At 46.0% G+C, this 23,553-nt stretch overlaps 1 protein-coding gene across 1 annotated transcript in view; it reads left to right on the top strand.

The window, feature by feature from the left end:
- Window positions 1-18,455: 18,455 nt before the first annotated feature.
- Window positions 18,456-23,553, top strand: part of TBX20 (T-box transcription factor 20) — a gene marked incomplete at both ends in the record, with an annotated part of 34,679 nt that continues 29,581 nt past the window's right edge. Inside the window, 3 exons of the mRNA XM_082283232.1 lie at window positions 18,456-18,582; window positions 20,686-20,920; window positions 22,255-22,419. Coding sequence (XP_082139358.1) covers window positions 18,456-18,582; window positions 20,686-20,920; window positions 22,255-22,419 — 527 coding nt within the window. The remainder of the gene's footprint in view (window positions 18,583-20,685; window positions 20,921-22,254; window positions 22,420-23,553) is intronic.

Genomic DNA, 23,553 nt, shown 5'->3' with positions numbered 1-23,553 from the left:
TTCTCTCTCCTTTCCCTCTCCTTCTCTCTCTCTCTCTCTTTCTCTCTCTCTTTCTCCCATTTCTCCAAAGTACTTTATGCCTCAGTTTCACTGATACATCTGTCCTTTCAGACAAACTCTCTGTTCCTTCTGTAGGGGCTGCCAAACAGCTATCAGAGAAGTTTGCTCCCACAAGGTACATAAGGCTGCTTGCTTCTGACAGGAGACTGACAGCTGCCTGTCCAGGTTTGGATTCCTGGCATGGCAGGAGAACAACAGTACCAGTTCAAGCATCTGTATTCAGGTTGCTCCTTTGTTTATATACCAAAAAAGGAACACAGATGTTTTCTATTTCATATAATGCTGGGCTGATTCTTGGGAAGACATGCATATGCTTCCTACCATGCATTTACCTTCTGGTACTTCAGGGGACAGAGCTGAAACAATTTATGTAGTTCTTCCTTTCCTATCAATCATGATCCTACGCTTATTTGCAAAGAACTTGAGCTGGCCCACTGGAAAGCATGATAGAAGGCCTTTTCATCATTAGTTGTTGTTATTAATGCAGCAGCATGGACAACCCTAGCATGAGCTAAGTGTGGGCTCATGAGGAGCACCACTGTGCCTAAGCAGAAATGCCCAGGACCTGAGATTCTGTAACTCAGTTCCTTATTTCCTCATGTACCAGGGTGTGTGCGTGTTGATTCCTCTGATACACCTAGTGATTCAGAAGCAATGCCACATGCCTGCCAGTGAAGCTGCATCTCTCCAGTATTCAGAAAAGTACTCTATGCTTCGTTCATGCAGATGTTCCATGTATTAATTAACTGAAATCAGATACTTGTTGCTTTTAGCAGCTTGTATTTGAATAGACACTTGGTGGCACACTTTCTCTGAAGAGTGCTGTGGGAACACGTAGCTGTTTTGCTAGAGACCCTTTTTGTTGTCTTCCCTTGTCCTTGGCATGGTGTGTTTGTACAGGCTGCCAGCCTTGTCTTCTGGCTTTTGCAGCTTACCTGGAGAGGATAAGCAGATGCTTTTACAAAACAAACAAACAAAACATTTCCCCACAGACCCTTTTCCACTTCCTCAGGAAGAGAATAATATTCACAGATACAGATTTCTGCAAGTTTTGATGACCACTTGTGTGGTTCCAGCTCAGCTGAATTTCACTGTATTCTGTGGGTGGTAGAAACACAAAGTCCTGCTCTCATGTATTTCCTGGGCATTCCTTCCTGCTCCTGCATTGCTGCTTTCTAGAGGGTACAATACTCTTCAATATTCACATATACTCAGCAAAACACCAACGTTTGCTTTAGCTGGCCTTGGTGCTACATATTTCTGTTACACTCACACATAAGGAAGAATCTCACTGTATTAAAAAAGAAAAGGTATTTGTACAAGTAATAAGAAGGTAAGTGATTTGTGATTTGTGATCTTTCCTCATAAAAATATTCATGGCTCATAAATAGTATTTACCCCGCTGCCCCTGTTATACAAATACTTGCCTAATGCTATTGCTCAGCCACAAAGCTTACTTTTGCTTTCAGCAGAGTTCAGTGGCATGAGCTGGCTAATACAGGTATCATCTCTCTATGAATATGCATTACTGGATCATTAAAAGTAGAATTGTGTGTACATTGCCCTGAAATTTTACAATTTTACACAATGAAGGCACAGGTGCCTTCCTGTGCTTGGTGAAATATTGGTCAAAATGTGGAAAAATTGTAGGCAGTACCCAATGTCTGTTGAACTTACAGCTCTAATTATCTTTCCTTCATGCTGGTTCTAGTAGCTGGTACCTCAGTGATGCAATGGACTGCACAGCACTTGGCATGGGGGCCACTAATGAACCAGCAGTAAATAACTTTGCCAAAATCCACTGCCATTAGAGCACAAATGTAGAGAAATGGCCATATTGTCAAGTGTTTTGTATATTTAGCCATGAACAAAAACAGTGGGATAGCAGTATGATACATGTCAAAGATGCCTGTCATATGATGAACTGGTAACTAATTCCCTGGTGTTTTATCTGCAGTTCCCCCAGCCCTGCAAGTAGTATTTTAATTAACAGGATAGTTGTCCAAAGCAGTCTTTACTTATCTGCTCCTTACTTAGTGTATTATGACATTTGCTGCTCTTCAAAGCTCTGCAGAGGACTGAGGACTTCTGCGAGGAGGAAAAGAAACAACAGATTTGGTTCCCAAATGCTTTAAAGCTTCATTTAAAACCAGTGAATGAGTAAAGGCTTCCCATTGCTCACATGGGAAGGTTTCAGATGATATAATAGTGTCTTTTTCATCCTTTACAGCTCTGGTTCGGGTCTGTTAGCCATTTCAGCAGTGTCCCTCTGAGGGAACTTTAGCGATTCCTGCTGCTGTTGACTCACAAAAGGCTCCACTTCCTTGACACACCACAGTGACTGCAAAGAAAGCCCTTCTCCACGTGAGCCATGCAGCGGCTCAGCCTGGTTCTTGTTATGTTCCTCTCCATACCACTATACTTTGCATAGATGCAGTACCCACCCAAATGGGGTCATGTCTGCTGCTGATGATCTGCTGACAGATAACTTATATGGGTTTCTTCACTGCTGCCAAGGGCAAAATATTCCCACATATACTGGTTTTGATTGGTTTGTTTGTGTTGTTTTTTTTTTTTTAAACCAGATGCTGGTCAAGTTGCAAAAGCAGGGAAAGTTCCTGAAGTATTGTGTTAATAAGCTAAACACTGCCTAGTCTGCTCCCCAGAAGTGTAGATATGAAACAATAGGAAAATAACAGGATTTTTCCCCTTGGCATGTCTGATGGATCTTTTGCTCCTTTGTTTCTTCCTATACTCACCTGATGTGGATGCTGTGCAATTTACTTTCACTCTCTTTTAGTTAAGGGAGGTCTAATCTAATGATTCACCTACAGGATCTTCATCTTCAAGACTAAACACATGGTCAGTTTGCAAAATGTCCTAATGTCTCTCACAGAGTTTTTTACCCAAAGCACTGTCTTAGTTTATATAACACAAAACAGATATGCTTCACTGTTGTGATATTACCGTAAGGGAGCTGTGTTTCTTGCCTGTTTCTCAAAACTGGTCTCCTTAAGAAAAAAAGGTTGAAACAATTCTGTCTATCCCACCCCTTCTCCAACAAAACTTCTGAACTACGTGGGTAATTTCAATTTAATTTGGAAACAATGACAGGATGTCAATGATATTCAATGTCTACTTGTTTTGTGACTATAGACTGACTAATATAGGAGGCAGAAATTCTCTTTATACTTCCATTCATGGCTTGAGTCTCTTATTAGAAAATTATTGACATAGTAGACTTTATCACAAGACATAAATTCATGGGCGACCAGCCTTCATAGGTTCTACTACTTTCTACTACTAATCAAAATATTTCTTTATGTGCCTTTCCATACATGCAACTGAGAAACTGTACATAAATTTGTACATACCACTGCTCCACTGAATCATAGAGGAATAGCCTGGTCCCCAGAAAACTGAGCATGGGGTAGATGTACCAGCAATCTTGCTCCTTGAGCCTTGGCAACTGGTCTGTTTTCCCAGCCCATGGAGTTTTGTGAGCTCTGACATGTTCTTCCTTGCTTTGATTACATAGGTTTCATTTGTTATGAGATTCTGTTAAAAAAAAAAAAACAACAAACAAAAATCCAAGCCAACCAACCAAACAAAAAAATTGGTAAATTCAAATTATACCAGAGGAGGAAAAATTAACTTTAGTTGTTTGGCATGTGCTACTATCTCATATGTAATAGTTTTCACCTCTTCCAGTCCCTGGCATATGGATGGCTAAACAAGCTTGTTAGGAGCTTCACTGTAAGCCTTCAAAAAGGACCTCACCTAGACATGTCTTAAGCTATTTGGTATCAGTGGGGCACATGCATATCAAATCTGCTGAACAGATAGTAAATCTGGTTTTTGTCTTTCTTCTTAAGAAGGGAACCCAGCTTTTGTAAAATCTGGGTTCCATATGCAGAGCCAGCTATGAAGTCTTTCCTTTCACAGGAAAAGCCTGCACCAGTGTCCTCAAAGTTTCATCAGCTCTGTTATGTCTCTCATGTCCCTTCCTTCCCCCCCCAGGACATTCAAAGTACCTTTTGTCAGGCCTGCCTCTTCTTTACTAGAGACAGATGGTGATAAGTAGGTTTCATGTCCCCACTACCTGTTAATAAACAGAGGATAAAAGCAATGAGCACATTGAAGGACCAAGGTAAAGAGCCTAGCAAGGAACTTCTGCTTCTGGTGTCAGTTGTATGAGTCAACAAAGATGATGTGACCAGGTTATGAACAGCCTATTAGTATAATTCACTCTGAGCTGGGCTGCAAAACAGTTTGTTACAATCCTTCCCCCCTGATTTATGGCTTCAAGGGGAGGTTATTTTAAGATATCAAGAACTAAGTTCAGGAATATGGTTAACTGATGAAATGACCCCATCTTTGCTAGATGGTGCATGGCATGTTTCCTGTGGATAGCTGGGCTAAATTCACCAGCGACTTTGTGTGTTAGCAAAGATCCATCTAAACAGCGGCTTAAGAATATATAACAGTGACACACCATAGGAAGAACACTGTAGAATAATCACTGTTTATTAACTTGTCTGTGGCTGAACGTGACAATGTTTCAACTTTACGTCAATATTTATGTGCTCTGAAAAAGAGCTGGCATTTCACAGCAGAAACTGCTTTTCTTTACAATAAAAAAAAAATCTAAAAGGAAAATGAGAACCAAAGTGAGTTACAGATGTCAAGGACTGTAAGCTGCCAGTGATGACATGAGATAGCATTCAGATGATTTAGGCAATGTGTGAATAAACTGAAAATTCTTTTGTTGAAAAAAAGACAGGAAAAAGAAAAGATGGTTTTCACTTCCTCTCTTTCTCTAATGCACAACCTCCCTTCTCTACCTCTGTAGCCCATGCATCTCTCCCTTACGTGTTTCAGATGCACTCAAAAGTTGGTTCTTTTTGGTTCTCACTTTTCCGTGAAAGCCCTCTCATTTCCATGACAGTTGGTTCTCTGGATTTCAACATGGTGCATCTTTAAGAATGCACATTTGTGTTAACAGAAAAAAAACAGGTTAAGTGACATGGATACATTTGAAATCCCACTCTCTGCTAAGTGGCTGCATCTCCCGCCCCACATAGCTACCATCTACACCACTGTTGGTGGGACAAGTGCATGCTCTTCCTGTAATTCCACAATCACCACCATGGAAAGCACAACAGACACAAATTTTAAGGCAAAAGAGCAAGGTCCAGAAATAGACAAGAAATAACAAGGTTAAAATGTTATTCAAAACTGTATATACTCAGTTTTCAGTGGAGAAGACCAGCAAAGTGATGGTGACCATTGTGCTGTGCTTGTGACTGGTCTGCACCCATTCAGTTCTCAAGTTCTCAGGTCACACATTAGAGGAGGATCAGTCACTGTAGATTAGCAGATGTCATCCATTTTAGTGACAGCAGAACTAAGTAATACTCCTTTTTCTGCAGCAGTCGGTAGTTTCTCTAAAGACATTTCCAAATTCAATTTCTGTTGGGTTAATTCCTCTTCTCTTATATCATACTGCAGACTGGACAGCTGCCTCAGCTGGTGTCTGAATCTTCAACAAAGAAGAGGTCAGCAAAACTATTTTTCAACATTTAGCAGAAATCTACTGAAACTGTCAATTTTAGAAAGCTGATGGCAAGTTGTTTGACAGATGCCAAGTGGTAAGAGCCCAAATATACTATTGGGAATGTTTATTTGTGGGCATAATCTCCCCTGTCAAACTGAAGAAAAGGAAACCATGCAGGTTTCAGATATTAAGTGACAGATTTCATGCAGTCTTTCTTTCACTGGAAACGTGATTGCATGTTAAACATAGAAGTGCTCTTCCCAATCCCTAGGAGCACATCAGTGCAAAAGGCATGCAAACCTTTGAAACTGAACCGAAAAAATAAAGGGTTCGAGTATTGGTTTCTTTGCTAACACAAATATTTTAAAAACTCTCTGAAATCTGACCTAATTGAAAAGGATTGTGTCATTAGCTGTTGGTGGGTAGAAAGGTCAGGTTTAAAAATAGACTTTATTTTCTTTGCAAAAGCTCAGAGAGAGTCTACAAATCAAGGTGCCTTCCCAAGTGCCTTGTTTTATAGGCAGCACTGACACCATGTCTCTGTGTGGTGCTTTTAGTCAGCAGACTCTGAGGCCTTTTCTGCAGCATGCTGCTATCACTGTGACTGGGTTTGGGCAAAGCAAAGCAGGAATGCAGAGTAGTTGCAGTTCTGGGCTAGAGTCTAAGACCAGTTAATTCTGGCCTTGTGTTCTGGTTATCACATTGTACTGATCAAGATTAATTGTGGCATTGCCAAGGAAGGGTGGAGGCATCACTTAAGGTGCAAAGCTGTCACTACAGATGTAAGACTTCAGCTGTGCTTAAGCCACTATTTCTTCCTAGTGTTTCCATCTTTGAGACTTAGCACTAAATTTTTTTTTCTCTCTCTCAAACCTTTCATCTTAGGTTTCTTTCCAATACCAAATATCCAATGTGTCTATATGTCTGTTTATTTTGCCAGAATTAACCTTGGGTTTCCCTTTTTGACATAAAACACCTGTTCTAAAATACTCACTAAACTATGTCCCAACTTTCCCCCTCTTATCTCTCCTACAGCCCTATTGTACACCATTATCTTTCTTTCATGGTGCCAGCTTTGGTTTTACTATCTGCTTAGTAGATCCATATAATTTATTCTAGTGGGCTAAAGGGAATTTTCTTTTCAATTCTCATTTATTTTAGGCCTTTTTAGGGGATCCATGCTAATAGTTTTACTATTTTGTACACTATATAAAGGTGGATATCACTTTCCACATGATCACTTACATCCAAGTGTCTCAAACCTGAGGGACAAGGTTTGTCTTGGCACTGTCACCCAAAGCATTCCTGGTGTTAGAAAGAAAAAAATATCAGAATATTAATTCTTGTACTGTACTTTGGCAGCTGTCTTTGAAGTTGAAAGGTGCATGACAGGTTTCTGTGCTCCATACTTGCTCAAGAGTTTCTGTAACAGAAAGAGGAACGTGAACTCAGGTATATGAAAAGGGGTGATGCCATGGACTTTTAAAGAGAACCCACTCATTTCAACTTGTATGAGACCTAAGCTCTTAATCAAATCCTTAATTTGCCAAAAAGTGACAATGTAAAATAGAGTTTTTAACTTGAAAGATACTATTTTAACTTGTTTTAAATAATAATTTCCATTACTGGAAAAATGTTTCAGTTAATGAAAGGTAATCATTTATTTGACAAATATCTTTTTTTAACTTTGAAATCCATGTACAGAGAGAATTAAAGCCTATGACTTCAGGCTGATTTTAATCAAAAAAAGATCTCATATGGAGAAAAAGACAAAATGTTTAACCCTAAATTTGAGAGACTACCATGGATGAAAAGTAAGTTTCTCCCAGACCCCAGCAGTTGTTAGGGGTGAAGACAAGGAAGCTAATCAACCACCAGTGTAACATGGGGCTGCCTTGGCTACTAATCATCAGCTCTGTTGTGGTAGGGTTTGGCTATATCGGGTAACTATGGATAGAGAGAAAGGCCAAATCCTGCTCCAAAGTCCTTGCAGTATCCTAGCAGGCAGACTCGGGGCAGTGGTGAAAGGAGGAGGAGTGAGCTGTCTTTTTCCACTGATGGTTGCTTTGCACAAGAGGCATCTCTTTTGCCCAGCAGTCATTAGTGGGGTTCCCTGAGGCTCAGTACTGGGGGCAGTTCTGTTTAATACCTCTATTGATGATCTGGACAAGGGGATTGAGGGCACCCTCACTAAGTTTGCAGATGATGTTAAGTTGGGCAGGAGTGTTGATCTGCTGGGGGGCAGGAAGGTTCTGCAGAGGGATCTAAACAGACTGGATCAATGGGCTGAGGCCATTGGTGTGAGGCTCAATGATGCAAAGTGCTGGGTCCTGCACTTGGTTCACAACAAAAACCCATGTAGCACTACAAACCTCAGGAAGGGTGGTTGGGAAGCTGCCCAGCAGAAAAGAAACTGGGGATGCTGGTCAACAGCCAGCTGAACATGAGCCGGCAGAGTGCCCAGTTATCCTGGCTTGTACAAAAAATAGTATGACCATCAGGACCAGAGAAGTGATTTTCCCTCTGAACTCACCACTGGTGAGGCCACACCTTGAGTACTGCATCCAGTTCTGGGCTCCTCACTACAAGAAAAACATTGAGGTGCTGGAGCATGTCCAGAGAAGGGCAACAAAGCTGGTGCAGAGTCTACAGAGAGTAAATCATACGAGACAAGTGGAGGGTCACAGTGACTTTATCACTCCCTAAAACTGCCTGACAGGAGGTTGTAGCAAAGTGGGGGTCAGGCTCTTCTCCCAGGCAGCCAGTGACAGGACAAGAGGACATAGCCTCAAGCTGCACCAGAGGTTCAGTTTGGGCACTGGGAGGAGTTTTTGAAGGGGTTGTCAAGCACTGGAATCGACTGCTAGTGAGGCAGTGGAGTCATCATCCCTGAAAGTGTTTAAGAAATGACTGGAAATGGGACATAGTGCTATGGTTTAATTGACAAGGTGGTGGTCAGTCAAAGGTTGGACTCAATTTTGGAGGTCTTTTCCAACCCAAATGATTCTATTTTTTTTTTTTTAATCGCCCATTTACATCCCCAGTGCTGGGCCAAAAGACCACACTGGAATGCAAATGTAGTTCAGTCCTTGTGTAACCAAAGATCATCTAAATAAAAGCCCAGAAAAGCTGATTTTTCTGCTGTGGAAAAAAATAAGATGCATGATAGATAGTAAGTGTTGTCTCTTTTTTGTTGGAAAGGAGTTGTTCTCACACCTTTTTACTTCCCCTTGTTTCTATCCCTGAGATATGATATCCATTGTACATTACTTACACCCATTTACAAACTATATTTGTGATCGTATTTCTTGGTTATTTCTTCAGGACAAACAGCAAGGTATTATCCTATTAGCTGAGTTTCATTTGTGTTTCATAGTAACAGCAGTAACAACTCTGTCAAATTTTGTTAACCTTTCCTGTATCTAGAAAAACCCAGCCTGGCTTTGTATCCTGCAAGAACGCTTGAGGTTAACACATGACTTACTCTTGTCTAGCTATATTTTAAACTGCCAAATTTGAGCACTACAAGACTGTAGATGTTCTTCATTAGCAAAAGACTCACACACTCATTTATATTAAATATAAACTGCTATAATCTCATGTCTGTCATAGGGCAATGCTAGTTTCTATGTCACCCAGAAGCATATTTGATTTGTATTTTCATTACTGCACTCATTATTGGTGAAGGTTTTAAGAGCAACTATGAATATTGTACTATGGTCAACAGTAAGTTAAGCTCTAAAACCAGCCAAAAATTCCTGGTAAAGTTGAACTGAAATACTGGTTCAAGCTCTTCTCTGATCCGTGCTAAATGAACTGCTAACTTTAAAGAGGCTGTAATTTCACCTCTGATCACCTGCAAGTTGATGGCAACCTACTTGGCTTGTAGCTACTTTTTATGGTGCAAATTCCAGGTTGATTGGTTTCCTCACTTTGATATAACTAATGGAAGCAAGCTGGCTTCTCTTGCAAACCCGTGCAGGCAGAGCAGGAAGTGCTTACCTCGTAGGGTTGTCTTCACGCTGCTGAAATGAAAACCCTTTCAGTGTCAGCCTTCCAGCAGAGAGTGTGCTGGGAGTTACACAAACTTGTGAACTGTTTTCCCCCAGTGTTATTTATGACCACATTATTTCAAATAAGCTTAGTTTCCCTCTGCAAGCTTAGCTGTTGCCAGATAAATCAACAGTATGTTATGGGTACTGAAATATGTTTTTCAAGCCCTAATCCCGAATGCTTTTGAAATTGCAGGCTTAAGAAAAAAAAAAAAATCCTTTTTACGCCAGAACACCCCCAGTCTGGTTCCCCATACTGTTAAAATAAGCAAAAACAATCTTTCACCATGCCATGGTGTGGGAGTGCTTCTCCCTCCATCCTTACAGTGTGGAAATAAGCCAGAAATATCTGGCAGGCCCCGTTTGTGGTGCCTGATGGGTCCGGCAGCAGGACCCTTTCTGCACCCGCTGGGTTTCTGTGATTGTGGCTGTGAGGCTTCAGGCAGCAGAAGGCTGCTGGAGCAGCTCTTCAGTGACAGCAGTGCTGCTCCCAGACTGTATCACACGCTCTGTTACAAACTGCTCCGCATGAGCTGAGAGAGTTGTAAACCACAGCGCTTCTTCTCACTTTCCAAGCCCACTAGGCCAGAAATGAAACCTTCTTTGTTCTATGTTCACCTTACTCCTCCTTGTTTTCTATCTTCTTCATTTCTTTTTTTTTCCCTTTTTTTTTTAAAACTACCATTTTTCTTAACACCTACCAGGAGAGGTGGACACAAATTACAGATACATCACTGAGTAAAAATGGAAAAGCAATGCTCCCGAAGTTTTTGGGAAATGGCTGATAGCCTTCTTGTAAGGCTTTCTACTGCCGGCCCTCAAAGCAAAACTCATTCTCTTTACTCATTGTCTTTGGGCGTGTTTTCTACTGCTGTATGTTCACAGAGGGAAAATATGCAGAGATCAGCAGTTTCAAAGGCAGTCTCTAATTTTAGGTTCCTAGCTTTGGATATTTTGGGACACAACTTTGGACACAACAAAAAAATTGCAAGGAACTATAAATCTAGATGAAGTAAGTAACGCCCAAGGCATCTCAAAATGGAGACTCAAAACCAGACTCTTCTATTTAAAAAAAAAAAAGTTTTAACATTTGCCAGAAACTTTTTTCTTAGTTGTTGAGGTTTCTATTCTTCCCAGCACTTCCCACTATTCCTATTTTCATATCACCACTACAGGCAACTCTGAAACTCTCCTACCGATCCAAGGGCTGCAAAAGTCGAGGAAAAAATTTGCCCTTTCTCATAAATATGCACATGATCATCTTTAGTGCTGTGTAAAGTCTGATTATTTTTTTTAACCAAAGAATGCTCCTTGAGACTTTTTATTTAGCTGAGATTGTTCTAAATACTTCTACATTGCCAATTTATTATTTATTAGTACTTCTTAAACAGGTAATTTCCAACAAACAGCAAATAAATTAGTTATTCAAATCTCACTTAATAAAGCTCAAAAGTTCTGATTTATTATTTTTTAATGAAAATTAAATATTAAATGAGGAAAGAGACAAAAAGGCCTGAAAGAAAATGAAAATAAAAGAGGTTCACTTAAAATATCTGTCACAGGTACAAGAAAAAAAAGAAGAGATTTTATTGTTTCAGGAGTTTGAGCAATGAGTACATTTTCCAAGCAGTCCAACTACACAATCAAGTCACACAATAGCCAGAGATTTACTTTAACTAATAAACAATGTGAGTGACAGCTTTCCTGAAAACTGCAAGCCCAGAATTTCAGGTGGACCACTGTACCTAATCAAAGGAGAGGGAGCCATCACTTTCTTGCAGTCTGCCAGGAATTGCTTCTTGTCTTCCATCATCAAGGTGAAAGTCAAGAAGAAGCTCCGTCCTGTCTCTAGGACAGACAAATAGACAAACATACATGTGCTTGTCAGGATATCTTAACTACAGTGAGACTTCAAAAATCAGGAGCTAGAACAGATTTTTCAGATCCTCCAGCAAACTGCTTCCGTATCACGGACATAAATTTTTACATCTTTAAAATGAGCACTGAAATAAAGAAGTCTTGTGTTCCCCTAAAATTTTGGTCCAAAGCAGTGGTTTCAGCTTACAGTAAATCTTGTGCTGTGGCAGACCGTGGGTTGCTTGTATTGTTTTGTGGAAGGCAACTAAGAAAAGCACCACTGGGCAAGTTTAAATGTATGGTACTGCAGATGTATGTATGTGTATAGAGAAGTGTATACATAAGCACATTTTGTTCATCTTGAATAATATTCCCATCTGCTAAGGAAGCAAGTTACATTTTATGATTTATAAAATTTTGAAGTGTTCTGAAATGCTTTGTGAGTAAAGAAATTAAAAATGCTTTTTGTGTAAAGAAACTAGACAAACAGATTCTTTTGCATGCCATTGAAATGTTCTCTCCAATGAAGTTGGACAGACAATGTGTTTCTGTGTTGTCTTTTTCGAGACCTGTGAAGGAGCTTTTCTGATCTCATCTTTCTCTCTAACATTCCAGCCTTTCTGCTTAATTCTGCCAGTTAATTCATATTTCCTCTAACTCTGCAAAACAGGTGGAAGGGCTCCTAAGGACTTTGGTTTGAAATTGAGCATAAAATGGTTGTATAAAAATAGAGCATTAAAGATGTGGCTTTTCATAACACTTCAGACCACCAATTTAAACCCCAAAATCCAAAGCTGGTGCTTGGTCACTTCAAGGCTGGTGTGCATTGCGTTGGTCCTGGAGCAGTTCTGGGTGTCTGGGGGGATGACTCGTTTTGCTTTAGTTTTCAATTCGGTGTCGTTGGGGAAGGTGAGCAAGACAAACTTGTGTGTTTATTATTTATATGTATATACCTTTAAAAAACCCAAAAAGGCTCAGGATTTTTGGTACGTGTGACATGATGGGGGGCAGAGATTCCCTCAGTGAATAGTCAGGAAGGCCCTGGCTGCCTCTGCCTACCCCATCCTGCTATGGGGAACCCAGCCTTGTCCTCCACCGCCCTCCGGTCCAGGGCGGACTCCCCTGGGGCAGGACGTGATGCTGGCCGGCCGCCGTAGAGCATCGTCTTCCCTAGGGGTGCAGGAGCCTGTCCGCGCCGCGGGGAGGGAGGCTAACAGTCCCCACGCCCTCCGGGCAGGCACGGCATCGGCGGCTGCAAAGCCCCTCACCCCATGACAAAGATTTTGCAATACTGGAATTAAATTATCACATCCGAACTCATGTACTGCTTGGTGGTAATTCAAATTATAGCCGCAGAGAGTTGGGAGTCCAAGCCCTCAGTGAAAATTTCATCAGCTTTTAGTGACGGTTTTAAACTGAAAGAAATAATCTGTGGAGTACCCAAACTCAGATATTTATTTTTAATGAAAATGTCATCCCTGTCATTAAATACAAACTTTAGGTTTATACGGAAAATAGTGTATTTTCTGCACATGAAGGAACATTAAAGTCTAATTGTGTGCAGCTGACGCGGCAATGTGTGCTTGAGAACTCGATGATCTTCCAAGCTATGCTCTACACAAACCATGCTAAATACACACAGTATGGCACGTTGGAAGAGGTGCCTGTGCGCCCATGGGGCACTTGTCCTGGCGCCTTTGTAGCGGCGGTGCGTGCGCTCGTCAGCTTGTACCACGAACAGATTTGCCACACGGCTCTGGATCGGGAAGGATGTGCTCAGTGATCCTCCTGGCTGCGAGACCTCCTGCGTGTGCATCTGTCCGTGTGTCTGTGTCGAGTTATGCCCGGCTGTTCGCGCTCTACGCGGACAAAGACGTCTCCCGTTCAGGAGCGCGGCAGCCTGCAAAGTGTGAATAATTTTCAGCGAGGAGTTACACTAAATGGGAAAGCTTTTAGCACATTATCCACTGGCAATTGGACTATAATCTAATTGTCAGCCCTCGGGTCTTAATAGAGCCTTTCTCTTTCCACCATTGGATTTGCATCTGGGAGATGCCTAATGGGTTTAAAATGCCTCGCATTTTGTTCCAATAAGCCACCTTCTCGCCGTAGGTGACATTGAGATGTTTTTGTTGTGAAATTGGATCTCGGGTACGTGGGCTTCTGCCTTGCTGGCGCGGCTCTTTCCGTGAAGGGGAGAGCGTGGAGCGGCGGCAGTGGAGCGATGTCCCTGCCGCAGCAAGAGCACTGGGAGCGGGGGCTGCTCCGAAATCGGGGAGCGCAAAGAGAGGAGGAATCCGGCGGACAGAGCAATAGAATTATGTGCAGCGGAGGAGAAAAAAGCTCCTGAAAGCCGGGCTGATAATCGCGTGAGGTTGCAGAGGAGCAGAGCCCAAGCCGGAGCCGAGTAGTGCTGTAACCATCGCTTTGTAAAGTAGCGGTGCGCTCGCAAGGCACGAACGGGCGATCCTGAGACTCCGCCCGAGCGAATAAACACCATTCTTTTTACTGGAGAAACTGTTCTCATCTACAAGGGTGAAAAATAAGAAAGAGTAAAAAATTTTAACTCTTCCCTCCCGAGGCAGGAGTAAGCTCGATCCCAAAGCAATGCTGTAGGTTACCTTGGAGAGGGGGTGTGGGCTGGAGGGTCAGACACAGATTCCGGGCAGCACCAGGCCAGCAGCGGTCAGGGTGGGACGGAGGCAGGGAGGGTTTCGGCAGCGGCACCCCTCACCTATAGGTTCCTAATTAAAGGGAAAGGTGATCTTGCCCTCCGCACAGGCGACGGATCCGGAGGGGACACGGGGAAGTAACGGAGGAGGAGGGATGGGATGCAAATGTCAGGTTATCCCAAGGGACAGCCGGGAGAAGAGCGGGTGCCAGCTCGGCTCGGTGCCGGGCCCATTTCCGGGGGGCAGCCCCACGGGTACCACAGCCCAGGTTTGTCTCTGCGGCGAGAAGTGTGCGGCGTGGGGGCTTTTGCGAGAATAAAAAAAAAAAAAAAGAGAGAGAGAAAGGGCGACGGCCCCTCATCACTACGCGAAAGAGTTGCTTAAAACCTGAGCGCGGCTCCCCGCACGGTCTGCGCCCCTCTCCTCACACCCCCCCCGCCGGCGGCCCTGCGCGGCCGCGCAGAAACGCGCAGCGTCGGAGCTCTTGTCACACAAGCGAAGGCTCACCTGAAACCATCCCTCTGGACCCTAGGTTGCCGGAGGGTTTGTGCGGGTGTTTTGTCCCTCGTGTGTCGTTGCCGTCGCGATTTTGTCTAGGTGAGGAAAGGGCCGGGAAGAAGTGGTTCTCATGGTTTTCACGGAATCGGGTTTACTCCTTGGCTTTTCAGGGATCAGAGAGGGGTTTTGGAGGGGGGCCGCAGGCTCCTTGTTTGAAACCTGGCGGCGAAACTGAGCCCTAATCCTGATTAAAGCTGGGAACCGAACGAACGCGACGAGGTGTGCAGCGATTACCACACGCTGGTTTTTGCTGGCGCACAAGAGAGTAAGGAGCTTTTTAGACCAAGGAAGGGGAGAAAAAAGTACTTTACAAGAATAATGAAGCCTAATGAAATGTCTCTGCCACAGCAGGCTGACACCCGCGACAAACACATGGATTTGCTAGATTAAAACCAAACTGCAGTGTAGATTGCGTGTTCTTCATAAACGAATAAACAATAACGAAGGATTTAATTGAAACGGGTTCAAACGAGGCAACCGCCCTGTTGGGGAGCAGCAGGGTCAGTAACTCTGCTCCCGGGAGGGGGTCGGTACAGTGGTGACAGCCGCTCTGTGCCTGGGTGCGGCGGGGACTGGCAGCTCCGGTTCGCATCCCCTGGGAAGAGCGCGCGGACGTTATTAAATACATCCACTTGGTTGGGAAAGCAGAGAGGCATCAAGAGCACTGTGGTGGTGGTATGTTCCCCTGCCACCCCCTGGTCTCTGGAAGCCGTCCCGTCGCCGGAGAGGGCCATGGGCAGGGACGGCAATGCAGCCCAGGGGAGCCGGGCTCTCTCCCTTTCCGCACTCGGGTTCCCTGATCCTTGTGTCTCCCCAGTCCGGCCCCGGCGGGGGAGAGAGCCGTAGCGAGAATTAGGCGGCCGGAGATGAGACCCATTCCCTGCCCACGGGGAAGGAGGGGGGTGCTCTGGACGTCTAGACAAGGCTCATTTCCTTATCAGAGGCGGAGCGAGGGGAAAAAAAAACCCCTAAAAAAATATAGATTCTCGTGGGATAGAGCGAAAAATTGCATGGCTTAACCAAGCAAAAGAAGAGCCATCTCGTGTGGACGGACCCGTTTAAAATAAAATAAAACGAAGCTCCTGGTTTCTTTCCACCCCGTTTTTTTTACCTCCAAGGTACGAGCAGAGACCCGCAAGCCCCCAAGGCCAGTTCCTCTCCCAGAGGGGCAACCCACTGCCCGGAGGTGACCGGCAGCCCCGTCCCAGCTCCACGACCGCGCCGTGGCCTCGGTTCCCCCTCGCCCGCCGCTCCGCTCGTCTCCGCGCCCGGGTGCGCCGTGCCCCTTTCACTGCGCAGCGCTTCCCCCCGCTGCGGCCGAGTCCTCCTCCCCCGGGCCAAGGCAATGACCGGGCGCCGCGCGGGACTGGAAATCCGGTGGCAAGGGAGAGCAGAAATCAGTCCGGAGCTCCTCAGCTGCCGGGGCTGAGCCGGTGTTTCCCAGACGGACGCACTGAAATGTCCACGGCCACCCGCCACCCCTCTCCCCTCAGCCCCGATGGACTGGGAGCAGCCCCTGCTAGGCACAGGTATGTTACCCTCACTGCTGGGGGACAGAAATAAGCAAGGGAAAAAGAGAGATTGTTTTTTGTTTGAGCGTTTTTGGTTTTTTTTCCCCCAGTAGGATCTGTGCTGTTACTTTGACGGGAGCTCGTGGGTTTTATTATCCTTATTTGCCCGGCGCATACAGTAGGTAGGAAACCAAAGGAGACTTAGGCAGCCCCGTCACCAGAGGAACGGTGAATAGAATAATTTCCCCGGCTGTTTGTACCCTCCTTTGTCTTTCTTTTCAGGCAGGCCGAACCCTGCTTTTCAGGTAGAGCCAAGGGAGCGCAGGGCCGGGAGCTCGGGACCCCCGTCCCGCCGCCCCTCGCACGCCGGGAGGGGTCCCAGGAGCAGGGCTGTCCCGCAGGGAAGTCGGACCCGTACTTGGCGGGATGTCCCTCGGGATAAAGTGGTAAACTGTTGGAGGGACTTTTTGTTTGTTTGCTTAAGATTGATGTCGGCAGAACCGCTCGTCTCTGGTTCCCTGTGTCAAGCAAGAGGCGATGCTTCGTGAGCTGGCCCTCCCGGCTCGCCGGCCGCGGCACTGGCCGGGCTCTCCCCTTTCGCCCCTCTCCTCCCGCTAATGCCTGAGGCTAGACTGGGCCCCCAGACTGCTGCGGGCGACGCCAGAATCCTCTGCCAGACGCTTCAGGCGCTTCTAAATATGCACGTCCCGTTTGTGACATGTTTTCTATCTATTGGTAAAATTCAGGTAATAAAAAGGCAAACTGCAGTTGGTTCCCGCTGAACTCAAAGTGATAAAGCACTGTTTCGTCTTCCCCACTCCACTGGCTGTGAAGGGTGACCCGAATAATTGTTTCTCCATATTAATTAATTAAGTGCAGCAGGAACGGAGAGACACCGGCTATGTATGGCTCTTGGCACAAGCGTGCATACTAAAAGTTCTTGGATTGTGTTCTAGGTTTAAAAGGTGGAACTTCAGTGACCAAGTTGCATGTCCTCTTGTGAATCGTTCTAGCGAGTAAATATTTTTAGTAATATTTTTATTTAAAGGAATTAAACGCACCGCTTTTCTTTATTTATTTATTCATGAGAGTATGTTTCTATTATACGTGTGAAAGAATACTGGTGAGCAACTTACTTAAATCACTACCTTGGAATAATCTGCTCGTTGGTACCATCAGCCCGTCCCGACTTTCTCTGTCTTATGTGCTTGATCAGTACCATCTATTTCGGCGCAGCCGATGAAATGGAGTTGAAGAAAACTGTGCGATCAGCGGCCCACGCGCTGGTTTGGCTAAAAGGGGGATGCTGCAAGGGTCTCCCCTGGAGTCGGTGGGGGCGAGTACATCTCACCGGGATGACAACATTTGGGATCCGGTGCAGGAAAACCAAGGGCACGATGAGCCTTAAGGAACATTCTGTCCCAGCGGAAAGCACACAACGACGAAAACGGCTGCTTTGAAAGCTGTGGTCTTTTAACATTTGAATGTAGAAGAGAAAATTAACACTCACACGCACGTACCAGAAAAATCCACAGTTACGTTTCATCCTTTCAAGCGCCTCTCCGCCGTTTCTTGCCTCGGCAAAGCGAATAGCCTGGGGACCTTCCCGGGAGCATCCCCGGCCGCGCGGCCTGCCCCCCCGTTCCCGCCCCCAGGGCTCAGAGGAGCGGAGGGCGCACCCCGAACCGCAGCCGGGCTGCCCAAAAGGGGAGAGGCTGCGGGGAGCCGTCCCGAGGGCCGGCCGCCCCCTCCCCACCTCGCGGGCGGCCAGAGCCCTGCCCTGCCCTGCCCTGCCCTGCCCTCCACTCCCCTCCCCTCCACTCCCCTCCTCTCCTCTCTCTCCCTCCCTCCCTCCCTCCCGTCCGTCCCTCCTCCTCCTCCACCTCCTCCTCCTACTACTACTACTGCTGCTGCTGCTGCTGCTGCTGCTGCCGCCGCTGCCGCTGCTGCCCGCCTCCGCCCCCTCCCCCGCGGCCGGGCCGGGCCGGGCCGGGGCCCTTGACGTGTCCCGGCGCCGATTGGCCGCCGGCCGATAGGATCTCCGCGGCCCCGCGTTAAGGCGGGGGAGCTCGCGGCGCCGGGAGCAGAGTGCTCCCGGTATCCCGGTCCGCCACCCCCGGCCGGTCCTCCCGCCCGCCCCGTCCGGGCAGCGCCGCACCGAGCCGCGCCGCTTCCCCGCACAGTGGCCATGGAGTACACGCCGCCCCCTAAGCCACAGCTCTCCTCCCGGGCCAACGCCTTCTCCATTGCCGCCCTCATGTCAAGCGGCAGTTCCAAGGACAAGGAGTCCCCCGAGAGCACCATCAAGCCTTTGGGTGAGTGGGGATGGGGGTGACCGCCGGTGTCCGTGGGGTGCGGAGCTCCCGTCCGTCCGTCTGACCCTGGCCGCACTGGCTCACCGTTCTCGGTGCTCCGGCAGCCGGCCGGGGAAGCGGCGCGTCCCCCCTGCCCGAAGGTTTTCCCTGCGGAGGGAAAAGCAGCACCACCTAAGCTTGAAGGTTGAGCGCCTTCATCACCTATCGCCGTTTTTAGGCGAGGCTGTTTATAGCATAAAGAGTTTCCTAAATTCCTCCAGTTTCAGTTACGCCTCTTATTTATCCAGACTCGCCATTTGTAGAATAATCCCACACTCTAAGGTAGTTCCATTTCTCTTCACTGATATGAAATGAATCTCTTAAATATTTATTGCAAATCCACCCTGGTTCTGAAGTCAATTAAGAGACTCTCTGTTATCGTGCCTAGGCTTACAAGGGTAGTAAAACTTGTGCATAGACCTGAAAATCCTTTCACAGCTCCTCGATGTAGGCTCATACATGCTGTTTTGTTCTACATAGACCGGGACGAGTTTAAGTGCTCGCGATTTTCGGGTAAGCGATTTCGCTTCTATTCGGTTGCCTCGATTCAGAATCCTGAAAGCTTTTAAAAGACATTAACATCTTCGCCTCCTCCCCCTCGGCCCCCCAAGTTTCTGCGGTTTGTCATCCTTGCGTGTATCCAGGAGTTCGCAGAAAACTACAAAATATGTGTTAATCTTTCAGGGCGCCAATGAACAGGATTACACTCAATCTTAAAAGAATTTAGCAAAGGCAGCTCCCTCAGCGTCTGCTCCACCTAATCAACTGTCTCAAAAGATTTCACATAGTCTAGGGATTCCTTGTGAACTTCAGTTTTTAGTCTGGGCGCTAATGTAGGCCGAGAATGTTGTAGTATTCCCGATCGGCATATTTACATGGGTTGGTGTTAAAGTTAGTGTTAGTGGAGTTGTTCTTTGTTTGGTTGGTTTTTTCTCTGAAAACGCTTATTTAATTTGCCTTTTCAAAATTTTTTAACCCCTTCCCGCATGTCGTTCAACTAAAAATCGAAGGGAAACGACTGCCTGTAACTCGGTTTTTATTAACAGGAGCTTTAGGCAAAACCTTTCCCTGGAGGGGCAGGGCGCGTTCGTGCTCCTCCTGTTCTTTGGCGCCGAGCGGCGGATCCGTCGCCGTATCCCGGTGCCGCATCGCGGAGCCGGGGCAGAGCCTTCGCAGCCCTGCTCCCTGCTGGCCTCGCCTCTGGCGGAAACTCCCAACGGAGCTGCTGAAGCGCCCGAAGCCTCCCGGGGCGGGCGGGGGTGGGCGGCAGCGCCGGCGGAAGCCAGGCGCGGCGGGCGGCCAGCGTCGGCAGCAGCTACTGCACCCGCGTAGGCTGCGCGGCCGCACGCAGCTCCCCTGGAGACAGTTTCTCCAAAGGAGCCTGTTCAGTGTCAGCAAACAGGGAGAAAGGCAGACCCAGCTTTCCGGGAGGGCGAGCCCGTGCCCGCTGTTTAATTGGTATTTGGGGTTCTCTTCCCCGCGGAGGACGCGCGGAGCCTGCGCGGCCGCGCTCGGGCTCCTTCTGTGTTGCGCTCTCTGTCAGCGGTGCAGTCCAGGAGCAGCCTCCCGTGCTCCCGCAGCGTGACCCTGGCCCTCAGCAGCCCCTCGGCGCCCAACGCTCCCGTTTTAATGAGAATTAGTGACCTTTTCGTGGAACCCCTCGGTTAGCGGCGGGGGCAGCGCGCAGGGCTGGCTCTGCCCCGCCGTGCCCCGCGGAGTGGATCACGGCCGGGCGGCGGCGAGGCCGGGACCGTGCCGCTCCCGCCGCACCCCGGGTGTCTCCCCCGGTGCGTCTCTGGGGAGTGGCGCCGCACCGGGCTCTTCCCGGAGTTCATCTCCGAAAATCACCACCGCTGCCCTCAAATGATGAGCGGATGCCTAAAGAATCAGCCGGGTCTGCGGGTGTGCTGGGGCAGAGCGGCGGCAGTCGAATGAAAAATGCCTTTTTTATAGATATTTAGTTTTTTAAATAGCTCGTCTCGGTGGTCGCGTTGTCCTGGCTGAATCCTCTGTGTCTCTTTCTCTTTTTCTCTCTCCCTCTCTCCTTTTCCTCAAACCCTGCAGAACAATTCGTTGAGAAATCCTCTTGCGCCCAGCCTTTGAGTGATTTATCCAGCCTGGACCCTCACGGGGATTTTAGCAGCAGCCCTTCTTCCCTGTGCACCGAGCCCCTCATCCCCACCACTCCCATCATCCCCAGCGAGGAGATGGCCAAAATCTCCTGCAGCCTGGAGACCAAGGAGCTCTGGGACAAGTTTCATGAACTGGGTACCGAGATGATCATCACCAAATCCGGGAGGTAAGGCTGGGCAGCCCCGGGTCTTCCCCCAGGGCATCTTTCGAAAAGTGGCTTTGGACAGGAGGGAAAAAAGACAAAATTACCGAAACCCCGCAGGTTTTTGTAACGGGAGAACAGCACGGCTGGGTTAAGGGGAGGAAGAGGAGGGTGAAGCCCCGTAACTGCCGCAGCCCCTCGGCGGGCCCAGCCCGGCGCTGCGCGGAGCGGTGCGCGGAGCTCCGCCGGGGCAGAGGGAGAGGCGGCCCGGGGCGGCAGCGGGGCGCTGCAGCGGGGCCGGCTGAAATCCATCCGGGGCGTCCTGACGGCAGGGTAGAAGTGTTGTTTCCCCAATAGTCAGGTCTGCGACTAAAATCTCGCAGTGATTTCGAGGGGCTAGGTTGGTACAGACCAAGGGGAACGCGGGGTCGTGGGAGAATGATTAAGTCAGAGCTTGGTTTGGTTGGTTCTTTTCTCTCGGTTGCAAAAATGCGCAAAAGAATTCCAGGCTTTCTTGTCACCTCAAACCATGCCGTTTCTTCAGTAAAGCTTTTGGGGTTTGGGTCAGTAAAATGCAGTCCGGAGGAGACAAATGTCTTTTCGGGTTTTTCAATCCCCAAAGTTACTTTTTACTAATGTCGTTCCCAGACGCTTTTTAATTTTTTTTCCCTAACTGGTTAGTTCTATCGGTATATATATATATATATATATATATATTTTTTTTTTTTTTAAGTAGGTATAAAACATGCAGTTTAAAGTTCAAAATTATAACCTGTTAAAAATTATTTAACTTTTTTTTTCTGGTCCACAGGATAACCTTACACTTTAAAATTGTGTTTTGTCAAAAGTTTAGTACAGAAAAGAAAGTTTCTAGTTTTGAAAATTTCATTCAAAATATTGTGAGCAGGCTTAAGAAAACACTCATCTAACATATGGGAGAATAATGACCGAAATAATTTCTGGAATACTTCCCTTACAGTAGTATGGATCCCGTAAAAAATAAATAATTAAAAGAAAATCCAAGTTTCTAAAGATTTATGTACCTTAGCTATAACTATCTTCTGAAATCGTTGTGTACTTTTAACTAACAGGCAAATAGTATATTTCTCCTTTACTTTTTCACCTTTACCATATTTTTCTTTTTGCTTCCCAAGTATCGTTTCGATTTCAAGCTGCTTTTTGTCTCCTTATTAGAGAGACACAAGATTTAGCTTCCATCATGTGGAGACAAAATCAATAGATGCTTTAAGTTTTTTCAGGGGATTTAAATATAATTGTTACTTTTAGCAGCCTTTCAGAAGCTCTCTTATTTCTGTTCTCTGCCCAAATATTTATTTTCTGATTTGCCTTTATTTCAGGAGAATGTTTCCTACGATCAGGGTTTCCTTCTCGGGAGTGGATCCTGAGGCCAAGTATATTGTGTTAATGGATATAGTTCCTGTGGACAATAAAAGATATAGATATGCCTACCACAGGTCTTCCTGGTTAGTGGCTGGAAAAGCTGACCCTCCTCTCCCTGCAAGGTTTGTAGATTTTATTGCTGGTCTTTTATTTCTCTTTACTTTTTTTTTTCTTCAAGAAATACCTTGTATTAATCTTTCCATTTTGTTTGCAGACAGTGCTCTAAAATTTTGAGTCCATGCTCAACAAAATTGGTTAAAAACTCTGATTACAAATTTTGAGCTGCAGAATCTGGCCTCAGATCTCTGCCTGAGGTTTGATTTATACTGAATATTCCAAAACATGTAGAATTTGGTTAAGAGTTCTTTTATACATATTGTTTATTTTAATTTTTTTTAATGAAGTTTGTCATGACTCAGATAAGAAAGATTAAAAAAAAAAAATTATTTGTCCCTTGGATTTGCCCCCTCAATATTTGACCTCATAATTTAAAGCAATCCAGGCACCACCAGCCAAGCCAAAGTAGAAATAAATTGCAGTTCATTGCTGTTTAGGCTTGAAAAGATATTATTTCTGTAACATATCCAACATTTGCTAACCAGTGATTTTATTCTTGATTCTAATCATCTCTTAGACAGCAGGCAAAATACACATCAGTTCCACAGCATAGTTACTTTCTTTTTCGTTAAGAAATCATGACATATTCTGATACATCAGGAAAAAAAAAAAAAACCCTCTGTAAAATAAATTCCCTTTCCTATACAGAAACAAACGCTTTAGAAGTTTAATTGCTAAAGTCATTCTATTAATATAATTACTGACTGATTCCTTTAAGCACTGGGCAGCTGAGGCTGCAGCGCTGGGCTGTGCAGTGGGAGGGCACTTCAGAGGAGACCCACACTTCATCGTATTCAGCCCCGCACTTCTGTACCTACTTCAGTCCCCAAGTCCAGTAAGACTGCAGCACACGTCGAAAGGCTTTGCTGAGTCAGAGCCGGAGATAGGGAAATAACACGGATGCCTCTCTGGCTTCAAAGAAACTTTTTGTGGAGGGCTCTGTGCAGGAACACAGATCTGCTCCAGGTGGCTTAGCCTGGGGTTAAGAACTTGCTTATTACAGAGGCAGAAATTATAAGTGAAACGCAAGAAATGGAAACAAATTTTTTTGGTGTGTGAGTATAGGCACCAAACAGTGCACGATTTCCTTATATAAAGTGTTGAACTGAAATCTTGGTGACTGGTGATCTCTGGAAGGC

This window comes from Coloeus monedula (assembly GCF_965178545.1).
Source record: "Coloeus monedula genome assembly, chromosome: 1".
Lineage (NCBI taxonomy): Eukaryota > Metazoa > Chordata > Aves > Passeriformes > Corvidae > Coloeus > Coloeus monedula.
Note: the sequence above shows the minus strand (reverse complement) of the source record. Positions and strands in the feature narration are given on the sequence as shown.